General features: G+C 44.6%; 4 protein-coding genes across 10 annotated transcripts in view; 2 read left to right on the top strand and 2 right to left on the bottom strand.

The window, feature by feature from the left end:
- The window catches only part of CCDC88A (coiled-coil domain containing 88A), a 64,107-nt gene extending 60,426 nt beyond the window's left edge, over nucleotides 1-3,681 (top strand). For 4 of the 6 annotated variants that reach the window (XM_071805630.1, XM_071805631.1, XM_071805629.1 and 1 more), the window contains 2 exons: nucleotides 3-102; nucleotides 656-1,670. In XM_071805630.1, the coding sequence (XP_071661731.1) occupies nucleotides 3-67 (65 nt within the window). In that variant the 3' untranslated portion in view covers nucleotides 68-102; nucleotides 656-1,670. Of the gene's footprint in view, nucleotides 1-2; nucleotides 103-610; nucleotides 1,671-1,705 lie in introns of those variants that run through there. The other 2 variants (XM_065835279.2, XM_071805628.1) reach the window with 2 other exon arrangements.
- A 1,019-nt stretch (nucleotides 3,682-4,700) lies between these two features.
- On the bottom strand, nucleotides 4,701-5,933 carry LOC136100313 (prolyl-tRNA synthetase associated domain-containing protein 1-like). Its single transcript, XM_065835288.2, has 2 exons — nucleotides 5,795-5,933; nucleotides 4,701-5,379 (listed from the first exon to the last, which is right to left on the bottom strand). Exons 1-2 carry the CDS (start codon nucleotides 5,879-5,881, stop codon nucleotides 4,942-4,944), a joined length of 525 nt encoding a protein of 174 aa, XP_065691360.2. The 5' UTR covers nucleotides 5,882-5,933; the 3' UTR covers nucleotides 4,701-4,941.
- A 469-nt stretch (nucleotides 5,934-6,402) lies between these two features.
- Nucleotides 6,403-17,066, top strand: MTIF2 (mitochondrial translational initiation factor 2). Of its 2 annotated transcripts, none has more exons than XM_071805621.1 (14): nucleotides 6,403-6,441; nucleotides 7,942-8,173; nucleotides 8,681-8,786; nucleotides 9,446-9,617; nucleotides 9,979-10,139; nucleotides 10,564-10,740; nucleotides 11,265-11,404; nucleotides 12,566-12,690; nucleotides 13,438-13,642; nucleotides 14,013-14,265; nucleotides 14,985-15,125; nucleotides 15,956-16,120; nucleotides 16,315-16,455; nucleotides 16,808-17,066. In XM_071805621.1, the coding sequence occupies exons 2-14, from the start codon at nucleotides 7,949-7,951 to the stop codon at nucleotides 16,975-16,977; spliced, it is 2,181 nt and encodes a 726-aa protein (XP_071661722.1). In that variant the 5' UTR covers nucleotides 6,403-6,441; nucleotides 7,942-7,948; the 3' UTR covers nucleotides 16,978-17,066. The 2 variants fall into 2 exon arrangements, with proteins under 2 accessions (XP_071661722.1, XP_065690823.2); XM_065834751.2 differs by lacking the exon at nucleotides 6,403-6,441 and adding an exon at nucleotides 6,700-7,084.
- Nucleotides 17,067-17,615: 549 nt separating this feature from the next.
- RPS27A (ribosomal protein S27a) lies at nucleotides 17,616-19,489 on the bottom strand. The gene is made up of 6 exons (XM_065834752.2): nucleotides 19,393-19,489; nucleotides 19,247-19,308; nucleotides 19,032-19,086; nucleotides 18,835-18,920; nucleotides 18,109-18,240; nucleotides 17,616-17,798 (listed from the first exon to the last, which is right to left on the bottom strand). The coding sequence occupies exons 2-6, from the start codon at nucleotides 19,292-19,294 to the stop codon at nucleotides 17,649-17,651; spliced, it is 471 nt and encodes a 156-aa protein (XP_065690824.1). The 5' UTR covers nucleotides 19,295-19,308; nucleotides 19,393-19,489; the 3' UTR covers nucleotides 17,616-17,648.
- Nucleotides 19,490-19,921: the final 432 nt, after the last annotated feature.

Raw genomic sequence — 19,921 nt, 5'->3', positions numbered from 1 at the left:
AGATGTGGAAGCTATCCCAGAAAGCAGACATTCAAAAAGCAGGTCTAGGGAGCAGCAAAGCTCCTAACTCTATTACCCACTACATGAGATGTGGGCCAAGTGGTGAGTTTCCTGCCCAAACTGTAAATGAGATTAATTTCATTTACAACAAACTAACAGCATTACGTATAAGGACAAGTGCACATGGCATTAACCAGATGTAAATACCGCTTGCTTAACTGGCTGCTCCCTTGCTTATTAGCCAAGCCAGACCAGGTTGGTTTCCCGCAGTTACTTTGTCCGTGTAGGCAGGGAACTTCATCCCAAGGAGCCTTTTGCCTGTAAAAATTCCATTTATTCTTATTTTTCAAACCTCTTGAAGAAGCAAGTTCAAGGAAATCCCACTAAGGAGGAATATTGAAGTTGGTTCTTAGAAAGGGACGGATAAATCTAAAAGAATAGTTTAACAAAATGTGCATTCTGTAGCACAAGGGAAGTGCCTTTTTATACAAAGCCTGTCTTTGGCGTCCTGTCCTGCTGTCGACTCGTGCCAAGCCCTTTGGTGCATGCTGGTAGTGCTGTTAGTTCTGTTAGCCGCTTAACTCTGCATTTTACGCTTCTGCCCTTCCAGCTTTTCTGATGTTCTTTTCTCTTTCTACCTTCCGGCTGAACACAGAGAGAAAAGTGTCCTTCAGTATCTCAGTATGAAGCCTTTATATCTGAAGTAACACGACAGCGACTGTAGGAATCAGTAATAAAAATTGAGGGAGTTTTTGTACTTTCTTCGTGACTAGAGCAGGCAAGAAATAAAAACCTACCTACCTACCTTCCTTGAATCAAGGAGCTCTACTGGAGTCTACTGCCGAAAATGTGTAGATGGGCTTAGGAATTATTGCACATTGCACTGTTAAGATCTACTGACTAAAGGACAGTTCTCATCTCCCTAAGGACCAAGAATTTTAAGGTCACAAGAATTACTCCAGGAAAAATAAAACAAACCAACAACCTTCTTTCATCTTCTGTTTATGAAATTAGCCACTGATTTGCTTAAGCTTCTGCTAATAGCCAAAAAACCCCATAACTAGCAGTTTATATTTGCGTCTGTAAATCTAAAAGAAATGCTGTAGTATTTTGTTGCAATGGACTGTATGTACAGGTACAAAAACCTCACAGCTTCCTGGCACTTCACTGCCTTATTTGGTTAGCGTAATCTGCATGGAATGGCTCTGGAAAAAGTTGATGCTGATTTTTGTTGCGTAATGCAAGAGCAAAACGTGTTTACATAGGCGGAAAAGTTGGGTAACTAAAAAAGGGGGAGTCGCGGGCTGATCGTATTCTATGGAACTTGTTTGTCATTTGTGTTTTTCACATCCCCACGGTATTCTGCATCTATATGTTCGGAAGTTTCTGACAGGAAGTTGTCAGCTATGATTTCTCTCTAACTTTTGTTTTAATATAAGGCTGTTTTCAACAAATGGCATTTCCAGGATAAGACTGTCTTACGATGTTTGTGTACTGACCGTTCATTTTTGTTTCTTGTCCTTTGACACGAGCTGACTGTGGCCTAGGAGGTTTCTTGATGGCAAAATGTAAATAATATCATACGCATTTTACAATCAGTTCCCCTTTTATTAGTAAGATACATTTTGTTCATTACTGATTTCTATTAAAGTCGACAGACGTTATCGGTACATCCAGTGGTCTCATCCGTTTGTTGTCTTTCAAGCGTTTGCAGAGCGCTCAGAGGAGGCGCACGCGAGTTGTCAGCAGATCCAGAATGAGGTAGCGTTGAGTTGTTATTCCACAGAGCATTTCTTATCCTCCTGCCATTTTGTCAAAAAGGGGAAGAAGGAGGAAGGTTCAATAAGCTTGAGAGTGGGAAATCCTATTGCGTTTTTTCCTTGAAGTGACTTCCTTTGGAAATACTTTTTGTGATAAAACGTGCTGGAAGATCTAGATCTAAACATTTTGTTTGTCCAAGATAAACATTTGATTGATCCCGGGATTGTTTTCACTTCAACTTTATTTTTTCTGAAGTGCAAACAGGACTGATTTTGCAGCTGAGCACACAGAATTTCCATTCTTCTCTGAAGACATTCCTGGTATTTCATTAAAATCGTTGGTTTCTTTTGAGCAGCGGCGCGTACCGGCGGCCGTCGCTGGTCCCTTGTTCTCCGCACCGGGGTTGTCACGGATTTCGGGGAGGGCGCGATGCTGTTTTTTGCAGAGCAGTCCCGCGGTGACCTGAGCCCAGAGCAACCCTGGCAGCAGCTCCGCCATCCAGCCCCAGCTCAGCTGTGTTCACAAGGGTTTTCCCGGTGAGTTTGGCGTCCAGCCTGGTTTCCGTGCCCTTCCTGTCCCGACACAGCCACAGAGACTGACGGAAAAGTCGCCTTTCCAGGATTTCATAGACAAAGATACAACATCTGCAACGCCGGTAGCGCTCGCTAAGGCACAGCTGTTTTGAAAGGGAATTGCAATACCATAAATATTAGGAAAATTATATTTTCAGGGTCTGTGATGGGATTTTCCCAGCTCTTTGACCACCAAGGACTGCTGCATTTCAAACCATTAAACCACTGAGTAGCCTGACTGCTTTCAGAAGAACATGCGTCTTGAGCGAAGACATAAAGTGTTGTGCCAAATGCTGTTTGTATCCCAGAACCCCAGCATTGTGTGTGTGGAGGTGGATTCCCTGGCAGCTGGGCAAGCAGCACGTTGCCGTCGCTGTCACACACCTGGCTGGGTCGTTTTCGTCACACGGGCATCTCCCCTTTTATTTATTAGCTCAGCTCTTTACTCGTTGTCCAACATGACCCGTCATAATACGCAAAAAATGCCAGAAGTTACGACACTTTCTCAAAGTGCAGGATCCCATCAGTGTGCAGTCACAAACTTGACGATTACTATTTAACTGATAACATCGGTTAGAAATTACGCCTCTTACCCCAAAACCTCAGCAAAGTTCCGCAGCGTGGGCGAATCCGCAGGAGTTTGTGCCGGAATCAGTGCCGCTGGTGAGTCTGGCACAGGGCAGGTTTGTGTGTCCGAGTTGGCGGCAGCACAACCCAGGCTGGCATTTTGGGGTGGATTTGCACCGAGGATCCATTTGCTCCGACAAGATCAGAATCCACCCCAGCACTTGCTTTGCAAAGAAGTTTCGGAGCTGAAGAGCAGGCAGGTTCTCCATTGGTTTTTTTCTTAACCTTTCCAGTCTGTGCTCTTAAAAATGGGAATTGAATTTGGGAGCAGCTTCACGTTTTCTGAAGCACGAACTCCCGGGGAAGACGCGGGAGCCGTTGGATGCTCCACAACCAGAGCACTCGGCCTTTTAACCCTCGCGTTGCCCAATCCCTCGGCGCTGGGATTGCGACAGAGCCGGTACCGCTACACCAGGGCTCAGCTTTATTTTCTGGATTTAGTAACATTCCCAACATGTATGATTTCTAAACCTTTTCCAAGACACGGTGCGGCCTCAGCAAAGGAGCTCCTGTATGATTTTTAGAGTTAGATGATAACGTATATGTAAATAATGCTTTGATATTAATAAAACTGCCTTAAAGGAATGTACCTGGGTGCGAAACAAAACCTAAAAAAGCTCTTATTTAAAACTGTAATTTCCTTTACATATTGATTTTTTTTTTTAATGTTTGCCATTGTATACATTTATTAATGATGTTATTAAAATGCCAAACCAAATAATCTTTCTTCTTGTGTGTACATTTATACACATTGTTTCTGGATGCTCTTCCTGGTAAATGCTGGCATTGTGCTGCTTCCCAAGGAAACCATCCAACTGGAGCACAAGTTTTCTGGACAGGGTGTCGTTTGTTTTCTGTGCTCTTTATTTCTCTACACCTGTGGAGCTTTTAACTAGACACTATTTCAATAGAATTTAAAAAAAAAAGACACTAATTTCATAAGCGAACCCAAAAAGATCAGCATAGATTTGCCAAATGTAATATTTGAAGCTTTGATCTCACTCGGTTGTTACTTTGGCTGAGACAAGGCTCAGGATCTCTTTGAGGACAAAGGTAGTTACAATTACGTTTTAAGTAGTGCAGATTTTAAGATTCATGAAGCACAGAAAACTGCTGCAGTTTTTCACATGTAAAGCTTTCTGGATTTCAAAAATCAAGTCAAATTTACTCTAATTTTTTTAAAGGATTTTGGGGCGCCACAAAGGCAAAACCTTAGAGGGAAGGGAGAGTGAGCGACAGCAGAGGGGGAGACTTATTTACCTTAATTTCAGCATATTTTAGTAACGCGTTTGTCATCTGGAGTTCTCTAGATAGTTCATTAATCAACCCAATATTCCCAAATATCAGCTGTTAAGAACAACAAATCTAAAATCACATCTATCTGGTCGCCTTTCTAGTGACTGTTCCTATAGGTTTCTACACGTTCCACGTTTTTCTGTCACTTGTTTCCCATTGGAGATGACTGGGGTTGGTTTGTCTTTCAAAGGCACATGGGAAAACTTAAACTGTTGTGTCGTGAAGGTGCCAAATCCTTCAGAAATGAAGGAAAACGTGGGAAGGATCGTTGTGAGGTAACTTGCCCCTTTTCCCAGGTAAAAATGCGGAAAGCAACGTGTAATGGAGGATGAATGAGCACAGGTGCACAATTTAGACATCTCTCCTGTGTGTATTGACAAATAGTTTATAACTTTTACATTAATTTGTAATTGAATGGTATTAAATTTAAACCTTCAAGGCCAGTACCACACAAAGTTTTATCCGTTTTATTAATAAACAGGATAACATTATTCAAATAATGCCTTTTCTGGTTACCTAGTGGCAGATTGCAAACAGATCATTTAAAGAATATTGTTTAATAACCTGAAGATGGTATATTTTTTTTTTTAACCAGATGATACAATATAAACCTATACAACTGAAAAAATAAAGGGTTTTTTTCTCTTAAAAAATCCATACCTAGTAATAGAAAAGTGAATTTAATCTACTTGGCATCTTCATCAAAGTGAATGATGATGGGATCGTGGCCCGTTGACCTCACAAACTTCAAGAAGTCGTCGGGGCTCAAGCCCATGGTTGCAGAATTGGTCATGGGATGGAAATAGACCTTCTCGTGGCCGCCCTCCACAAGAGCAGCGTCCAGCACCAAGGTGACGTCCCCCGGGTCGCAGAACAGGGTGAGGGGCGTCGCGCAGCCCTGACCCACCCGCAGCTTCTCCTGCAGCGCCGTCTCCTCCGCGAAGCGCAGGTTCCCGCTCCCCACCCCCAGTTTTTTAGCCAGGTCGTTGAGGTTGACTTGCCTGTTGTGCAGGACGGTCACCAGCCAGAACCCTTTCTTCTTTTTGTCTTTAAGAAAGAGGTTTTTGCTGTGACCTCCCTTCATGTGTTGGACGTGGGGCATCATTTCTTCAACGGTGAACACCTGGAAAACATCACCAGTGTCAGTCTGTATCCCCTTACCAGTTGCGTACTGGCAGGTGTCTTTTGTTAAAGACTTAGAAAACACTGAATGTTACACTCAGCCTAAAAGCTGTACCCTTTTATGAAGACATTTTAATAGAACACAAATAAAATGTGCCATACTGTTCCTGCGCACTGTCCGAATTGTTTCTGTATCACAAATACAGCGAGAATATCACACTTTAAAGATGGCAAAAAGGCAGGTGGAGCAGCATTGCTTCTGCACCCCCACCACAGCCAGACTGATGGGTGTTTTCAACCGGAGTGGGGGGAAGTTTGGAAAGCACCCGAGACACTCGACGGTGGCGAAGCGGAGGGGCCGCAGCTCCTGGAACTGCGGAGGTTGGGCGCTGAGGCCCGCGGGGAGGCGGCCGTACCTCGGGGTGCTCGGCGGTGACCGTGGCGATGCCCAAGTCCCGCAGCCGCTGCCCCAGCGCCGCCCGCAGCTCCGGGGCCGCCGCCATCGCCCTCCCGCTCCGCTTCACCGGGACACGCTGGCGTGCAAGCCCCGCCCCCTCCGGGGTGGAGCCACCAGTGGCGCGCCGGTGGGAGCGCGGGGTCGCTGCTGTAAGCCGAACACGTTTATCAAACATTTTCATAAAAAATAAACCCCCAAGCTTCAGACCTGGATATAATGGCTGAACGTATTATCGCTGTAATTTGCTGACCGCAGTTCGAGCGGACCCCGAGGCTAAAGGAGGGAACTTGGGGTTACCTCTGGCTTTTACAAAAGTCACCCATTTTAAAGCTTTAGATGCGGCGGTTGTGTGGGAGGACATGACAAAGAAAAGCGACTGTCTCCCGGCAGGCGGGAGAAAAGACAGATTTAAGTGTGTATAGAAAAAGAACTCGGACCGCTCGGCCGTGGATCAACCGCCTCAGGAGAGACCGCCGGATCTCCCGCCTTCTCTGAGGGGAGGCCCCGCCCCCTTCCCCGCCCCTGGGAGGGGCCGTCCCGCCCGACACTGCGCAGGCGCGGTGCGACCCCGGCGCGTGTGCGGTAGAGCGGCTCGCGCGGCCTCAGGCACGGCGGGAACGGGGGGCGCGCGGGCGGCCGTTGCCCCCTCAGCGGGGCCGCCATTGCGCTCCCTCAGCGGAGCCGCCAGGGCGGGGGGGTCGGGGCGTCACTGCGCCCCCTCAGCGGGGCTGTCAGGGCGGTAGCGGGGCGGGCAGCGCTGTCCCGGGGCGGGGGCCAGCGGAGGAAGGACATGGGTGCTGCGGCGGGCAGGTCCCGTTGCGGTGCGGCCCCGCTCGCAGCCGCGGAGTGAGGCGCTTTCTGAGGCGGTGGTTGGTGTTCGTGCCCCCCGGGGGTGATGGTTTGCGTAGCCTGGCGGGTTTCTCCTCTGAGCTTGTCCGGTCTGGCCTTGACTGTGTGTGGCCTGTGGCCGCTCCCGGAGCGTTCCGCGGTTATACCGATTCTGCCCCTTTAAAGTTCTTATTAGGGATTAAAAAAAGAAAAAAAAGTAGTTGTCTTTGGTTGGTTAGTCATCTGCTGAGTTCTGCAGGTGTCGGGATACAAGGGAGTTTTTAAAGGCACCGCAGTCATTGACCAATTGATCTGGCCCAGTGTCACTGTGGGCTGGGTCTGGGAAGTGGAAGATCGAAGACTTTCTCCTGTCTGGTTTCTGCAACTGACCCGCCCACGGTGGGAAGGTCCTGGAGAGGAGGTGACCCTGCGCTGGTCCTTGTCCCGTTCTGCCTGATGACACGTGTGTCCACAGGATGGTTTTGTGCCAGGAGAACCCTCTGGGAATGGTGGGCGGTGGGTTTGTGGCCACGGCAAATCCCCAGCCAGGGATTTGTGCAGTCATCCTGAGAGGGATGGATGGATTTTCGCTCCTTGGGAGCTGCTGGAAAGAGGGTACAAAGCCAACTGAGAGAAAAGATGTAGAAAGTGTAGAGAATGGCATCGTGGAGCACAAGGACACAATGGGCAACTCTGAACAAGAAGAGAAGTTCAAACCGGGGACTCGTACAGGCTAGTTAGCAAAATGACTCGAAACAAAGTTAAGGTGGTTAAAACAAGATGATCTGGCAGAAGCATCTTGGAAGGCTTAATCACTAAGCCAGGGCTTAACCTCAAAGGACGTCTCTGCCCGTGTTGCTGCAGTGCCGCCGTCTTTGAGCAGTAGGATATGCTCATGTAAGCGGCGTTTTGCAAAATTGTTTTAGTGGCTCGGGAGGTAGGTTGCACCTGGAAAACTGTCGGTAAAACGCGAGGAGTGCAAAGGTCTGGTTTTTAATAGCGTCGTAGAACCTGAAATGGGGGTTTTAGCAGCTTATGGTAAAGGTTAATGGATAAAGGTGAAAGATTTGTAAGCTGGGGCAATATTAGTAGATCTGTGTGTCTGCAACGGGATCATAGAGAAAGACGAAGCGCTTTAGGGAAAACTGGAACAGTTACTAAATAATCCAGCCTTTTCAGCATTAAAAAAGCCTGGTTTGAAGCAACATTTGTGCCTCGTGTTCCTATCCGTAGTACCAGCTTTGAGACTGATTTCAGTGTGTCCTTTGTTATTTTCAGTGAGGACATGAATCGAGGGCTGATACTGAAGTTTGCAAACCTGGTGCAGTTCCGCGGTGCGTGCGGGCAGCTGCGCACGCTCTCCCACAGGAAGGCGGCCAGAGCACAATGGAAGCCTGTGCGGTCGTCTGCACATCCCCTGTGCTGCGCTCTTCTGTCCCCACAGCTCTGGCAGAAGGACAAATTAATGCGTATTGCCTTAGCACAATGCAGACATCTAGCTACAAAGGAGGTAATTAACAAAATCCAGTCAGCTCTGTTTTCCTGAGAAATTTCCAAGTACAAAAGCTCAGTTGGAGCATTTTAATGACAAGAAAAAAGAGCTTTATTAATGAATATAGAGAAGTTACTATAAGTTTATAAGACAAAATGTACTCAATGTAGGACTGTATTATGACTCCCTCTCAAATATTGACTTAAATTGCTTGTACCAGCGACATCTTGAGTCTTGCAAAGGGAGGAAATCATGGCAAACAAGAGAATAATTTTGTTGATTTCTGCCCCCTGCCTTGTTCCAGAAAATTAAAAATGAAGCAAGATGAAGTGTAGTATGCTATACATTTTAAATATTCAGTATGATGCGTTAAGTCATTCATTTGTTGTAATTCGTTAGTACTGTAGTAAAAAAAGATGTGTTTACATCATATGGCCTGAGACCATTGTCTTGTTAATATTGTTTTTATTGTTTCTTGGTTTATACCAGCTATGTGTTCCTATATGTGTGTCTAATCCCATGTAGGAGACAAAAAAGAAGAAAAAGAAGATACTACTGACCCAAGGTGAAGTGGAGATAAGGCAGAAGATGACTATTGAGGAGCTGGCACGGGCTATGGGTAAAGACGTAGGTGAGAGCCGGCTCTGTTGTTTGGGATCGAGTGAAACGCGACAGCTAAAATCTGCATTGCAACGGTTAAAATTAGCGTGTTTTGACTAGTGACGGTTGAAATAGCTCCGTGCCTGTGTAATACCAATCTCTTTTTATCCAGCTGGGTGCTTTTTCTGACAAACTTCTCTCTCAGCAATGAGGAGAGAAGCAGAAGAGTCTCATTTCTGAGACAGGGTTGTAATGGTACTTAAGTCGGCATGTAACGATTTTTGACTACTGCAGTACGTTTTTTGTTCCTACTACCAAAGAAAGTGGCATATGAACAGATTGATAAATTTCCTTCTTTGAATCACCCCTTTGCTATTTTGTTTAGACAAGTTTCAGTTGTTTTCTTAGGGGTTAATGGAAAAGTAGGCTATGGAAATCTGAGTGAAAAATAAGATTGTAGTACCTAATGAGGCAGTCATTTTCAGTACGTCTTTCTGAGTTGAGTTCTCTGCAAGTACGTAGTGTAACAGGAACTTTTAGATAAATCTAACTAAAGGAAAAATGCTTTGTCAATGAAACTTATTAGCATGGTATAAACTGTTAAAGAAAAGGTTTTAAACAGTGTGAAGTAGGGTTTTGTTTTGTCCCACATGTTCTTGGGGATGTAATAGTTAAATGTGTTTCCTACAGATCATATTTATGAAGCGCTGCTATACACAGATGTTGACCTGGATTCACTAGAACCAGATTCTGTCTTATATGAAGACCATATCAAGCTAATTGTTAAAAAATCAGGAATGAAGTATAAATCGGCAAAACTGAAAGAGGAAAAAGAAAGAGAAAACACAGATGCTGTGAAAAGGTAAGCTGGGAACTGCTCTTTCTGGCTTTTTTTATCCTATTTCTTTCTGCAAGTGTCTTTCAGATACTGTGTTTTCTTTGTTCTGATGGTATGTTAATAATACTTGATACAGCCACAATCTGATCATATTTAGAAGGTGAAGTTTACTATTTAGATTTCTTTGACCATAAAACTGATACTCGGATTTGATCTGGTTTAGGTGAGGTTTTTCTGTGCCGTTTTCTGAAGACCAGCCAATTCTTCTGTGTTGTGCTCAATTGCTGTATCAGTTGTTGCAGCAGTAAGACTGAGTATGAAGAGCCCAAATGTTGCTCGGTGAACTTTTTTGGTATTTCTAAACCACATTTGTGTTTCATTGTAGGCCTCCTGCAGACCCAGCAGCACTAACCCCGCGGCCCCCGGTCGTTACCATCTTGGGCCACGTTGATCATGGGAAAACAACCTTACTTGACAGTCTGCGGAAAACTCAGGTGGCATCAATGGAAGCAGGAGGCATTACACAACATATCGGTGCTTTTCTTGGTATGATTCAAGTGTACGTGCTTGTGTGTACAACAGTTTACTCCCTGTCCTCTGTAAGGGGCTGACTTCCTGCCACTGCGTTGGGGAAAAGCGTTGCAACATAAACAGTTTATATGTAAAGAGTGAAAAAGGAAATCATAACTTGTGATAAATGTCAAAACTCCGGGGGTGGAACTTTGAAGTGGATTGTGCACAGTTTGAATTATATTTAGACTATTTTGGATTATGAAAGATCCCAGAACGCTTTTTCTTTCCTAAGGAGCTAAAAGCACTTTTGACCTCCATGCCAACAGTGATCTGTCTGCCTAGAATATGTCGTTACTGTTAAAGAAGTTCTCAAAGGAGTGATGCTTGATGTACAATAGATCAAATGAAGCTATGTGAAATGGTGATTTTAAAATGCACCATGTATGTCTGTTCACAGTGCATTTGCCTTCTGGGGAAAAGATAACATTTCTCGATACTCCTGGACATGCAGCTTTTTCAGCCATGCGAGCGAGAGGAACCCATGTCACTGACATCGTCATACTGGTTGTAGCGGCGGAAGATGGAGTAATGGAACAAACTATAGAATCCATTCAACATGCTAAAAATGCAGGAGGTACGGTGTTTAACTCGTGAGTGGCAAGCCCAGTACACGAAGTTAGTATAAAAGGTGTGTGTTACTATGCAGTTCAAATAATTAGCACTTTGCAAATATTTATTCAGCTCTCAGAAGAACCTCCTTGAATTAGAATCTGCAGAATCTGGAAAGTAATTGTCATAGTCCCATTCCTTCTCCCCGGGAAGGTGTTTGATAATATACTGAATTTTGCAGTAATATGTAAAGATATTAATCTTTATTATTAATATTAATTTTATGTATTAATGTGAATATTTTTTCAGGACTTACAGATTCGCAAGAAAGGCACCCATAAGGTGTAGGGGGGTTTATTGTGTGTGTTTTTTCCCTTCTCTGCTGGGATAACTCCTCCAGCTTAGCTCAGATCTCAGTGGCTGCTCAGGAAAAGGCACCAAGCGAGCTGGTTTGCAGGCGGCCATAGCCTGATCTCACCTTTGATTGCAGTTGCACTAGTAGCAGCAAGTTTGGGTGAAGCTGGTAATCAGAGTTTGTTCTCTTTTTAGTTCCCATTATCCTCGCCATTAATAAGTGCGACAAACCTGAAGCTGATCCTGAAAGAGTGAAGAAGGAATTGCTGGCTCACGACGTGGTCTGTGAGGAGTTTGGAGGTGATGTTCAAGCTGTAAATATTTCTGCACTCAAGGTAAAGTTTTGGTGGAAAAACGATGCTGTTCTTGGGTGTCTAGTATGTACGTACAGCTACACATTTGTTTGGTAGATGGATAATAAAATGCTTTATCTTCCTGGTATTTGACACCTTACCATGGGTTAAGTGCTGCTGGCTCTCACTGGAATTATTTGAAACGTCATCCTAGCATATTTTGAAGCTGAGACCTTCAGTGAGCAATAATATCTCATTTTTCATCTGGAAATTTAGTGGTTATTTTTCAGGTAAATCCTAATGGCTCTTTCCTCATATATTTGTTCATTGTATGAAATCAGTGCAAAATCAAGGCTGGTGGTAATGAAGAGGAAAACTGAGATGAGGGTAAATATTTTCCTAGCACATGCCTGATCAGAGGAGCATAGTTTTGTAGTGGTCTTACAAGATTTACCGTCTTATCCTGGCAAACAACTGAGAACTAAAAACTGAACTGATATCTGAACTGGAGTTTTGTGGTGGCCAGCACAGATGTGTCCAAACTGATGCAGCACTATCTTAGCCTTGTTGCTCACTTTCTAAATGCACCCCAAGTCATTTTCTAAGTCCAGGCAAGTTCAAGACCTTTTTGAAGTGATGCCCTTACACGTACATAGCCCTGTTGCATACCTTGTTGCCCTAATTCCTGTAAATCTGGATCTGCTGACTGACAGCTAGCTTGTATTTGTTCTCAAAACTAAAATAAAATTAGAACAAAGGAGAAAAAAGAAAAGAAAAAGAGACAAACAGTTTCGTCTCTTTGATGTCTTGATGGTAGATGTCATCAAGTTTCAGTTTGGCTGCTTAAGTGGCATTTTTGGTTTGGATTGTTTTTTTAATTTGCATTCCTAATATACTTGTAGTAGAATATTGCACGGTCTTTTTCTGCATCCTTAACTCGATGCTGTGAACAGAGAAGCAAGGAAATTGTCCTTCCTGATGTTCTGTGCATTCTGGACCAGCTGTGCAGCAATCTTAACAGTTCATCACTTGAGTGCCATCTTGCCTTGATGGCAAAGGAATCTGTGCTGTTGAACTGTATTGCATCGTTAGACGTTCTGAATTAAACGGGGAAATTTGGCACTGAGATTTCCATTTCTGACTTTACTTTATTCAGGTGCTTCCTTTATTCTGTGTAACATTTTTGTGTATGGTTTTATCCAGGGTGAAAACCTGATGGTTTTAGCAGAAGCAACTGTTGCTTTAGCGGAGATGTTGGAGCTGAAGGCAGATCCCACAGGCCTGGTAGAGGGGACGGTGATTGAGTCTCGCAAAGACAAAGGGAAAGGGTAAGTAATCCACTGCCTTTAATTAAGCTGTTTGTAACAATGCAGAGATACTGTTCACTGGTTTGTACCTCAATGCTTGTGTTTCACTTTGAACTTTAGTTGTTATTGTTAGATAAAACTGTAACAGTTTCTTTTCAGTGTTTGTATTGAAATGTTATTCTACAACATGAGAGCCAGAAAAAGAAGTTACGAACTGATGGGGCAAAATTAATCGTCCCTGAAATAAAATCCTGTAAGCACAGGAAACAGTTTTAAATGCTAGAATAGACGTATTTTTGAAAATGTCATTAAAAAGTAGGAATGATTAAGTTAATAGTCATAATATAATAAATATAAATTGTGTGTGACATGACATCTTAGTCTTTTAAATTTCGTAGTGCTTTTGCAGGTTCTCTGTAAACAAGGTGTGTTTTGCCCTCTTTAAAAATGAACTGAATTCTAGAATGTTGTTGGGGTTTGGGTTGGGGGGGGCATTTAACGTGTAAAATCAGTCTGTTGCTCATTTCACTAATGTTGAGTTTTATATTGATCTGTAGAAGTTAAAAGAGTACAGTACAGGTTTTGGGCTTCTGGCAAGTCACTTCAAATTTTTTTAGTGCTCTAGTAAGATGTGTCACAGGAATATTCTGTCTGTGATTGGTCACAAGTACGTTCTCTTTTGTGCGTGCTTACCTATGTTAGCCATGAAAACAGGGAGAAGAGTCCCTTTAATTTTGTCTGTTATTTTTCTCCTCTGCTCTCCGCTAGTCCAGTTACCACAGCCATCATCCAAAGGGGAACTCTGAGGAAAGGCTGTGTTCTGGTTGCAGGGAAGACCTGGGCAAAAGTGCGTTTCATGTTTGATGAGAATGGCAAAGCTGTAGATGAAGCTTCTCCAGGCATCCCTGTGGAAATCATGGGCTGGAAGGAAGTTCCTTCGGCAGGAGATGAAATGCTCGAAGTAGAATCTGAGGTACAGAAAGAACTGTTCAATGGAAAACTTACACTCTGGGAAGGTGGATGGGAAGGAGCTGAGTGAAAAATAAGTGATAGCTCTCTTCATCTCCGTGCGTCCTGATTAACCTGTTTTGCAGTCACAGGAGGCAAGCAGGCTGCCTCTGGAGTAAAAGATGAGTCACCTTCGGTTCATGCTTTTGTTTCTCAGGATCACCCTGCCTTTGTGCTATTGTGCTCCTTCTCTGCCATCCTTGCAGCCAAATCTGTTGTTAAACGTGAAAGAAAATGAATGAGCCTGTAGAGAAGGTGCGAAAGGATGAAATTGCATTAATGTGGCGTTTTCCGATGCGGTGCTCTGAAAGGTAATGTTTCTGTCTTCTGCACAGCAAAGGGCACATGAAGTTGTGGCCTGGAGAACCTATGTGGAACAACAGGAGAAGGTGAAGAAGGATGTGGAAGTTATTGAAGCAAAGCAAAAGGAACACAGAATGGAATATGAAAAGAAGCAACAGAAACTGGCGCATCTGACCTGGAGACAGAGGAAGGCGGTGCTGTACAAGGAGAATAAGCATCTCATGTTCTTAAGGCCTAAAGAGAGAACAGAGATGGACAAAAACGTGCTATCGGTAATTGTTAAAGGTGCTGTCCTGTTCTGTTTACTGCTCTGTTGTTTTCGTGATTCTCAAATGGTCAGTCTGGAGCATCACTCTAAACTATTAACAAAATTACTGTTCCCAGAAGTTTGATCAGTTTAAAACTGAACAGATTGTTGAACTTCTCCAGTGGTCAGAAGGGTGTGCTCCCAGCAGGGCCAGAGCAGCACAACACTGGTGAGCCCAACCCCTTACCCAGGAACTCCTGAGTAAAATCCACAGAAGTGCCTATATATAAATATATATACATTTTAAAGTATCTATTTTTTAAAAACCCACAACAACAATACAAGCTCTGTGAGCAGCAATAGTGCATCAGCAAAATGCAGGCCAAGAACAATTCCGCATTAGTTAAAGTGGAACAGGAGGAACTTGGTTTGACCTCAATGATCTTAAAGGCTTTTCCAACCAAAACAATTCTCTGATTTTATGATATATAAGCAGTGACGGTAGTAGCTGAAAAACTCTGCAAACTTCATCTGAAAATGACAACAGATGTGGAGCCTCTGGTCGTATTGTATTTATTCAGTTCATTTTTGGAATTAATAGACTTGTTAGATGTGTTTTAACATACTACTGAAAATGCAGTAGGAATGGTAGATGTCAAAAGACTTTGCGTAGTGTAGCATGGAGTTGTCATTCCCTTAGTTCTACTTCAGTGATTCTTTGTATACAAAGTCAGCAGTAATTTGTTTGTACACGCAGGTGATGTGGACGGATCTGTTGAAGCTATTCTGAACATTCTGGACAGCTATGATGCTGACGATGAATGTAAATTGGATATCATTCATTTTGGGATGGGAGATATCAGTGAAACTGACATCAGTCTTGCTGAAACATTTAATGGTGAGTGTGTGCTTAAAAATCAATTTACAGTTAGTACAAACTGTGGAAATGGGTAGGTCTCATTTTGGTTGTTTTCTCACGACAGCAGCATCAATAAGGTAAACTTGTGTGTTTCTTAAAATGTTTCCTTTAACATCAAGCAGTAGTGCAGGTGGGGAAGGCCAGAAATCTCCTGAAAATGGAAGGACTCTTGACAAGCTGTTGCTGGCACTTGAACTGTTGAGGTTAAACTCTGACTCTTCACTCAGGTTGCTTTGTGGTGCTCGAAAAGGGCAAACCTCGAAAAGCAGGTTGTGAAAGGATTTCCTTGTGCTCAGGGAGGTAATTGGACAGACTGTGTCAGTACTTGTTCCCGTTTGTACCCCCAACCCTCCCCTGCTGTAGAGGACGTGGGGTCATTGGACCTGCCATAGTCCACAGCTGGATGAGAATGATTTGGAGTTCACTTCCAGCTTGATTTGGACAACCAAGCTGTTTTTCCAGCCCCCAAATGGGAGGTCCTTGTCTCTTTACGTAAGCTCTGGTGAGCTGTGTGTAAGCGTATCTGCTCGGATACCTCATTCTGTCATCAGGGAATTTTCTCCGAGGGCTTTTTTGAGCCCTTTGTTACGATACAAGGTTAGTAGCAGTCAATATGCAATAGTGGGAGAATCAAATGGTCTCCCCTTAAAGGGGAAGTGGTGGTAAAATGCTGTTTCTTGTTTTGCTGACCTGATTCCAACCTGTGCTGCAAGTTCAACATTATAGAATATTAAACAGCAGCTGCTTTCACTTGCTGTTTAAAGGGTGACCTCTTGTAGTCATAAGTGCCCGATTGTTTTATTTACTAGGCGTTGTATTTGGATTCAGTGTGAAGGCCAATGAAAGTATTAAACGGCTGGCTGCTAAAAAGGGAATAAAAATTAAACTGCACAATGTCATCTACAAACTCATTGAAGACTTGAAAGAGGAGCTAAACAGCAGACTACCTCCAGCTATGGTGGAAAATACAGTAGGTGAGTTGTCATTTACTGTTAATTTTTTGCTTGCAATGCGGCCTGAAGTTTATTCTCCAATAAAGCATTCTTATTTTATCAAATATTTGATTCTGTTATTATAAAGGTTGTTAAATAGAAGAGTATAGGTTGCTTTGACTCTTGCCAGTTTGTTGTTCTCATGTATTCCATACAACTTTACTTTTTTCTCTTAGGGGAAGCTTCTGTTCTCGACATCTTCTCTGTAACAGTAGGAAAAACCAAAATTCCAGTGGCTGGATGCAGAGTACAGAAGGGGCTACTAGACAAAAAAATGAAGTTTAAGTTAATCCGTAACGGGGATGTTATTTGGAAAGGTAAGTGTAACTGCCACAAAACACATATTCGTGTTCTGTATTAAACACAACAGATGCATCTGATCATAGGACAAGCCCATTTACTATTTAGGATGGAGCTGCTCCAACTAGAGAAAAGTTGCAAAATGTCACTGTGCTGTTATCCAGACCTTTTTCTGGTAGGAAAGCAGTTTTCTGAAAGGGACCAATGTCTGGGTTTTTTGTCAGCTGCAAGTGCTCACAATCCCTATATTTTCTTGCTTTCGTGTTGTAGCTCAAAGTTGAAACACTAATTCTGTAAGAAGTGCAAACCTGAGCATTTCTGTGCTCTGATGTTAGTGGGCTCTTCCTTTGACATGCTTTATTTTTGTAGGATATTTATCATCACTGAAGCATCATAAGGATGATGTCCAGGTAATAAAAATGGGTATGGATTGTGGATTGAGTTTGGACAAGAATATAGAATTCAATATTGGAGATGAAATTATCTGTTATGAAGAAAAAGAAGTTCAACAGACAACTTCCTGGGATCCAGGATTTTAAAATACATCTGAAAACATCCACACTGAAGGACATGTATTATTCCTGGATGACCTTCAACTCTTAACATTAAATGAACTTTTGGAGATGCACATGAGCCTCTTTAGATCTGGTGTTTGTTGGACAATGTTCTGCTTTTAAATCTTGTCAAGCAACCTTGTTCTCACCTTGGACCGTGGGATAAACTACAACAATCAGTTGCAAGTGTCTAAAACCATCAGAGTGTAAATATTTCTGAGAACTATCTCATGGTTCCAAATTAGCTGAGCCATCTTTCTCCCTCAGTGCTGCAATACAGTTTTTCAGTCTGGAGCCTGCATTTTCTTAGCAGGACTCTACTCCCCTTTTCTCTTGTACACACTTTGCACCTCTAAGTCTCCTATTTTTCCAGATTAGAGCTATTGTACTCTCTACTCCTCTCATGTTTAAAAGAGACCACTTTTTTTCTCTGCCATTGTCACCCATTTTCTCCTTTGAAGGAGATTTAACTAACCAAAGCCACTTTTTAGAAGAAGTTGCTGCTTCGGTTCTAGAGTATTTCTCCCTAGTTAGCAGTCAGCACCCAAAGTTTCACAGATTTTTCCCGCGTATCACCAGAGAGGAAACAGTGCCATAGGAAGCAAAAATCAATCCTTAAACCGTACAGGACTTGAGATTTTTATTGTCTAGTACAATTACTTGTCTTCGGGTTTGTTGAAGCAGTACGTCAGACAGCACTTGCCGCAGTAGTGTCTGTCGAAGTGACTGGCCATGAAGACTCCAGCTCCGCACTCCTCCGAGGGGCACTCCCGCCGCAGACGGCTGATCTTGCCATTCTCATCCACCTGCGAAGGACAGAGAGGCACCAGCTCTTATATACCAGCCACCTTTTAGCACCCGTGATAAGTCTGAGTATTACTATTGGCAAAGTAGCTTTCGTGATAGTACATCACATTTCTTGAGGCAAAGTTCAGAAGTGCCCAAATGCAAGTCAGTTTTTTCTTCTATTTAAGAGGGAGGGGGGTGTTTAAAAATAGGACTGTAAATAAGCCAAGGTACATGCGAACTCATTAAAAGCTTCATATTCTATAACGAGTCCCTTCCTGATGAGAACTGCACTTTTACCAAGCTTCCCTTATGTTTTTTTCTACATACCTTGTAGTACTTAAGCACTGCAAGCTTAACCTTCTTTCTCTTATGCTTGTTCTTCTTGGGAGTAGTGTAAGACTTCTTCTTTCTTTTCTTGGCACCACCACGAAGCCTCAGCACAAGGTGAAGAGTTGATTCCTATTTGTCAAACACATGAAACACACTCAAAATGCTTCCTCAGAAGGTGAACAGCATTTAAGCAGGCTCTTTCTTTTGTCTACAAAAAGCAGATCTCAGGCTCCAGACAACTGGGAAAGCTCTAAAAGGATTTTTTTGCCATAACTCTGCAAATGAACAGGCTCGAGCAAGCTGTGCAGAATGGTTTATTACTGTAAAATCTGCTGTGACTACATTCTGCAGTTTTAACTGCAGAATAGTTTTGTGATACAACGGAGCCAGACTGACAGGTATTTGTTGCTCCTTGTTTCTCGTGGCACTCGCTGGCCTCGCTGTGAGGTTAGTCTGGCAGAAGCAAGCAGGATTTTTCACTTTAACCTCCTAAAGCAGCTCCCCACAGCTGACAGAAGCTGCTACAAATGTTTTCTTCTGACCTGAAACAGTTCTAGTCCCAGCATCACTAACTCTGCCACCCAAAGTGCTACCCAACCCGAAACCAACAGAGTTGGTTGGATCCACTTAAGCATTTCTTAGACCCAGCAGCACAGGCCTTGCTGCCCCGACCGCGCCAGCTCGCTGGTGTCACAGCACTGCGTTCAGCTCTTTCCCACTCACTTTCTGAATGTTGTAGTCAGACAGCGTGCGTCCATCTTCCAGCTGCTTCCCAGCAAAAATCAGTCGCTGCTGATCAGGAGGAATGCCTGATGGTGGCATAAACCGAGACTAAATGAGGAACGTGATCTATGGCATTCTATAATAACCGGTTGCTGCAGGCAATACCATCAATCCAAGAAGGTGCATTTTCAACTTACCTTCCTTATCCTGGATCTTCGCTTTTACATTTTCTATAGTATCAGAAGGCTCAACCTATTACAAAAGAAAACCAAGGAATCAAAACCTACTTTTGCCTTCTAATTAGCCCAGGAAAGCAGAACCACGAGGAGCTTCGGAAGGCCGGGCCCGTCCGAGGCAGCGCAAGAGCAGCAGCCGCCGGAGGGCAAACCCCCCCGGGCCCCGCTCTGCTCACCTCGAGGGTGATGGTTTTCCCCGTGAGGGTCTTCACGAAGATCTGCATGGCGAGGCCGGCACCTGCGGAGGGACAGGCGGTGAGGGGCGGCGGGGATGGATGGAGAGAGGGAGCGGGGGGGACGCGGCCGCGGAGCGACGACTCACCCGCGACCTGCTCGCGGAATGGCGGCTCCCCGAAAGAGCGCCGCGCCGGCCCGCACGGGGTTTCCACCCGCGCCGGAGGAGGGGCGGGCGGCGCGGCGGGACTACGGCTCCCGGCATCCCCGCAGCCGCCGGCCGCGACGGGGCCTGCCGGGAGCTGTAGTCCCGCCGCGGCGGAAGCGGGCGTGGCCGGGGGACTGCGGCTCCCACAGTGCACCGCGCCTCCCACAGGGCACCGCGGCTGCGGGTGGGCGGGCTCCTCCGCGCCTCACGGTGGGCGGGCTCCTCCGCGCCTCAGGGTGGGCGGGCTCCTCCGCGCCTCAGGGTGGGCGGGCTCCTCCGCGCCTCACGGTGGGCGGGCTCCTCCGCGCCTCACGGTGGGCGGGCTCCTCCGCGCCTCACGGCGGCTGCGCAGCCGGGGTTCCCTCCCAGTGAAGAGTTTTGCCTCATAAACTCCTCATTGCGGTGGGTGTGGGTCTGGGGATTGTGGTTTTTGTAAAGTAGCTGTGTCTGCGCAGGTCTGCACTGCAGC

This window comes from Patagioenas fasciata, chromosome 3 (assembly GCF_037038585.1).
Source record: "Patagioenas fasciata isolate bPatFas1 chromosome 3, bPatFas1.hap1, whole genome shotgun sequence".
Classification (NCBI taxonomy): Eukaryota; Metazoa; Chordata; class Aves; order Columbiformes; family Columbidae; genus Patagioenas; species Patagioenas fasciata.
Note: the sequence above shows the minus strand (reverse complement) of the source record. Positions and strands in the feature narration are given on the sequence as shown.

Coding starts and splice junctions, on each gene's coding strand:
- LOC136100313 (XM_065835288.2), bottom strand. CDS start 5,881: ATGGCGGCGGCCCCGGAGCTGCGGGCGGCGCTGGGGCAGCGGCTGCGG. Junction 5,380..5,794: donor TCACCGCCGAGCACCCCGAG/GTACGGCCGCCT, acceptor GATGTTTTCCAG/GTGTTCACCGTTGAAGAAAT.
- MTIF2 (XM_071805621.1), top strand. CDS start 7,949: ATGAATCGAGGGCTGATACTGAAGTTTGCAAACCTGGTGCAGTTCCGC. Junction 13,643..14,012: donor TGCTCGAAGTAGAATCTGAG/GTACAGAAAGAA, acceptor TCTTCTGCACAG/CAAAGGGCACATGAAGTTGT. Junction 14,266..14,984: donor GCTATCGGTAATTGTTAAAG/GTGCTGTCCTGT, acceptor TTGTACACGCAG/GTGATGTGGACGGATCTGTT.
- RPS27A (XM_065834752.2), bottom strand. CDS start 19,294: ATGCAGATCTTCGTGAAGACCCTCACGGGGAAAACCATCACCCTCGAG. Junction 18,921..19,031: donor GAAGATCCAGGATAAGGAAG/GTAAGTTGAAAA, acceptor TGCCACCATCAG/GCATTCCTCCTGATCAGCAG. Junction 18,241..18,834: donor CTGACTACAACATTCAGAAA/GTGAGTGGGAAA, acceptor TTTGACAAATAG/GAATCAACTCTTCACCTTGT.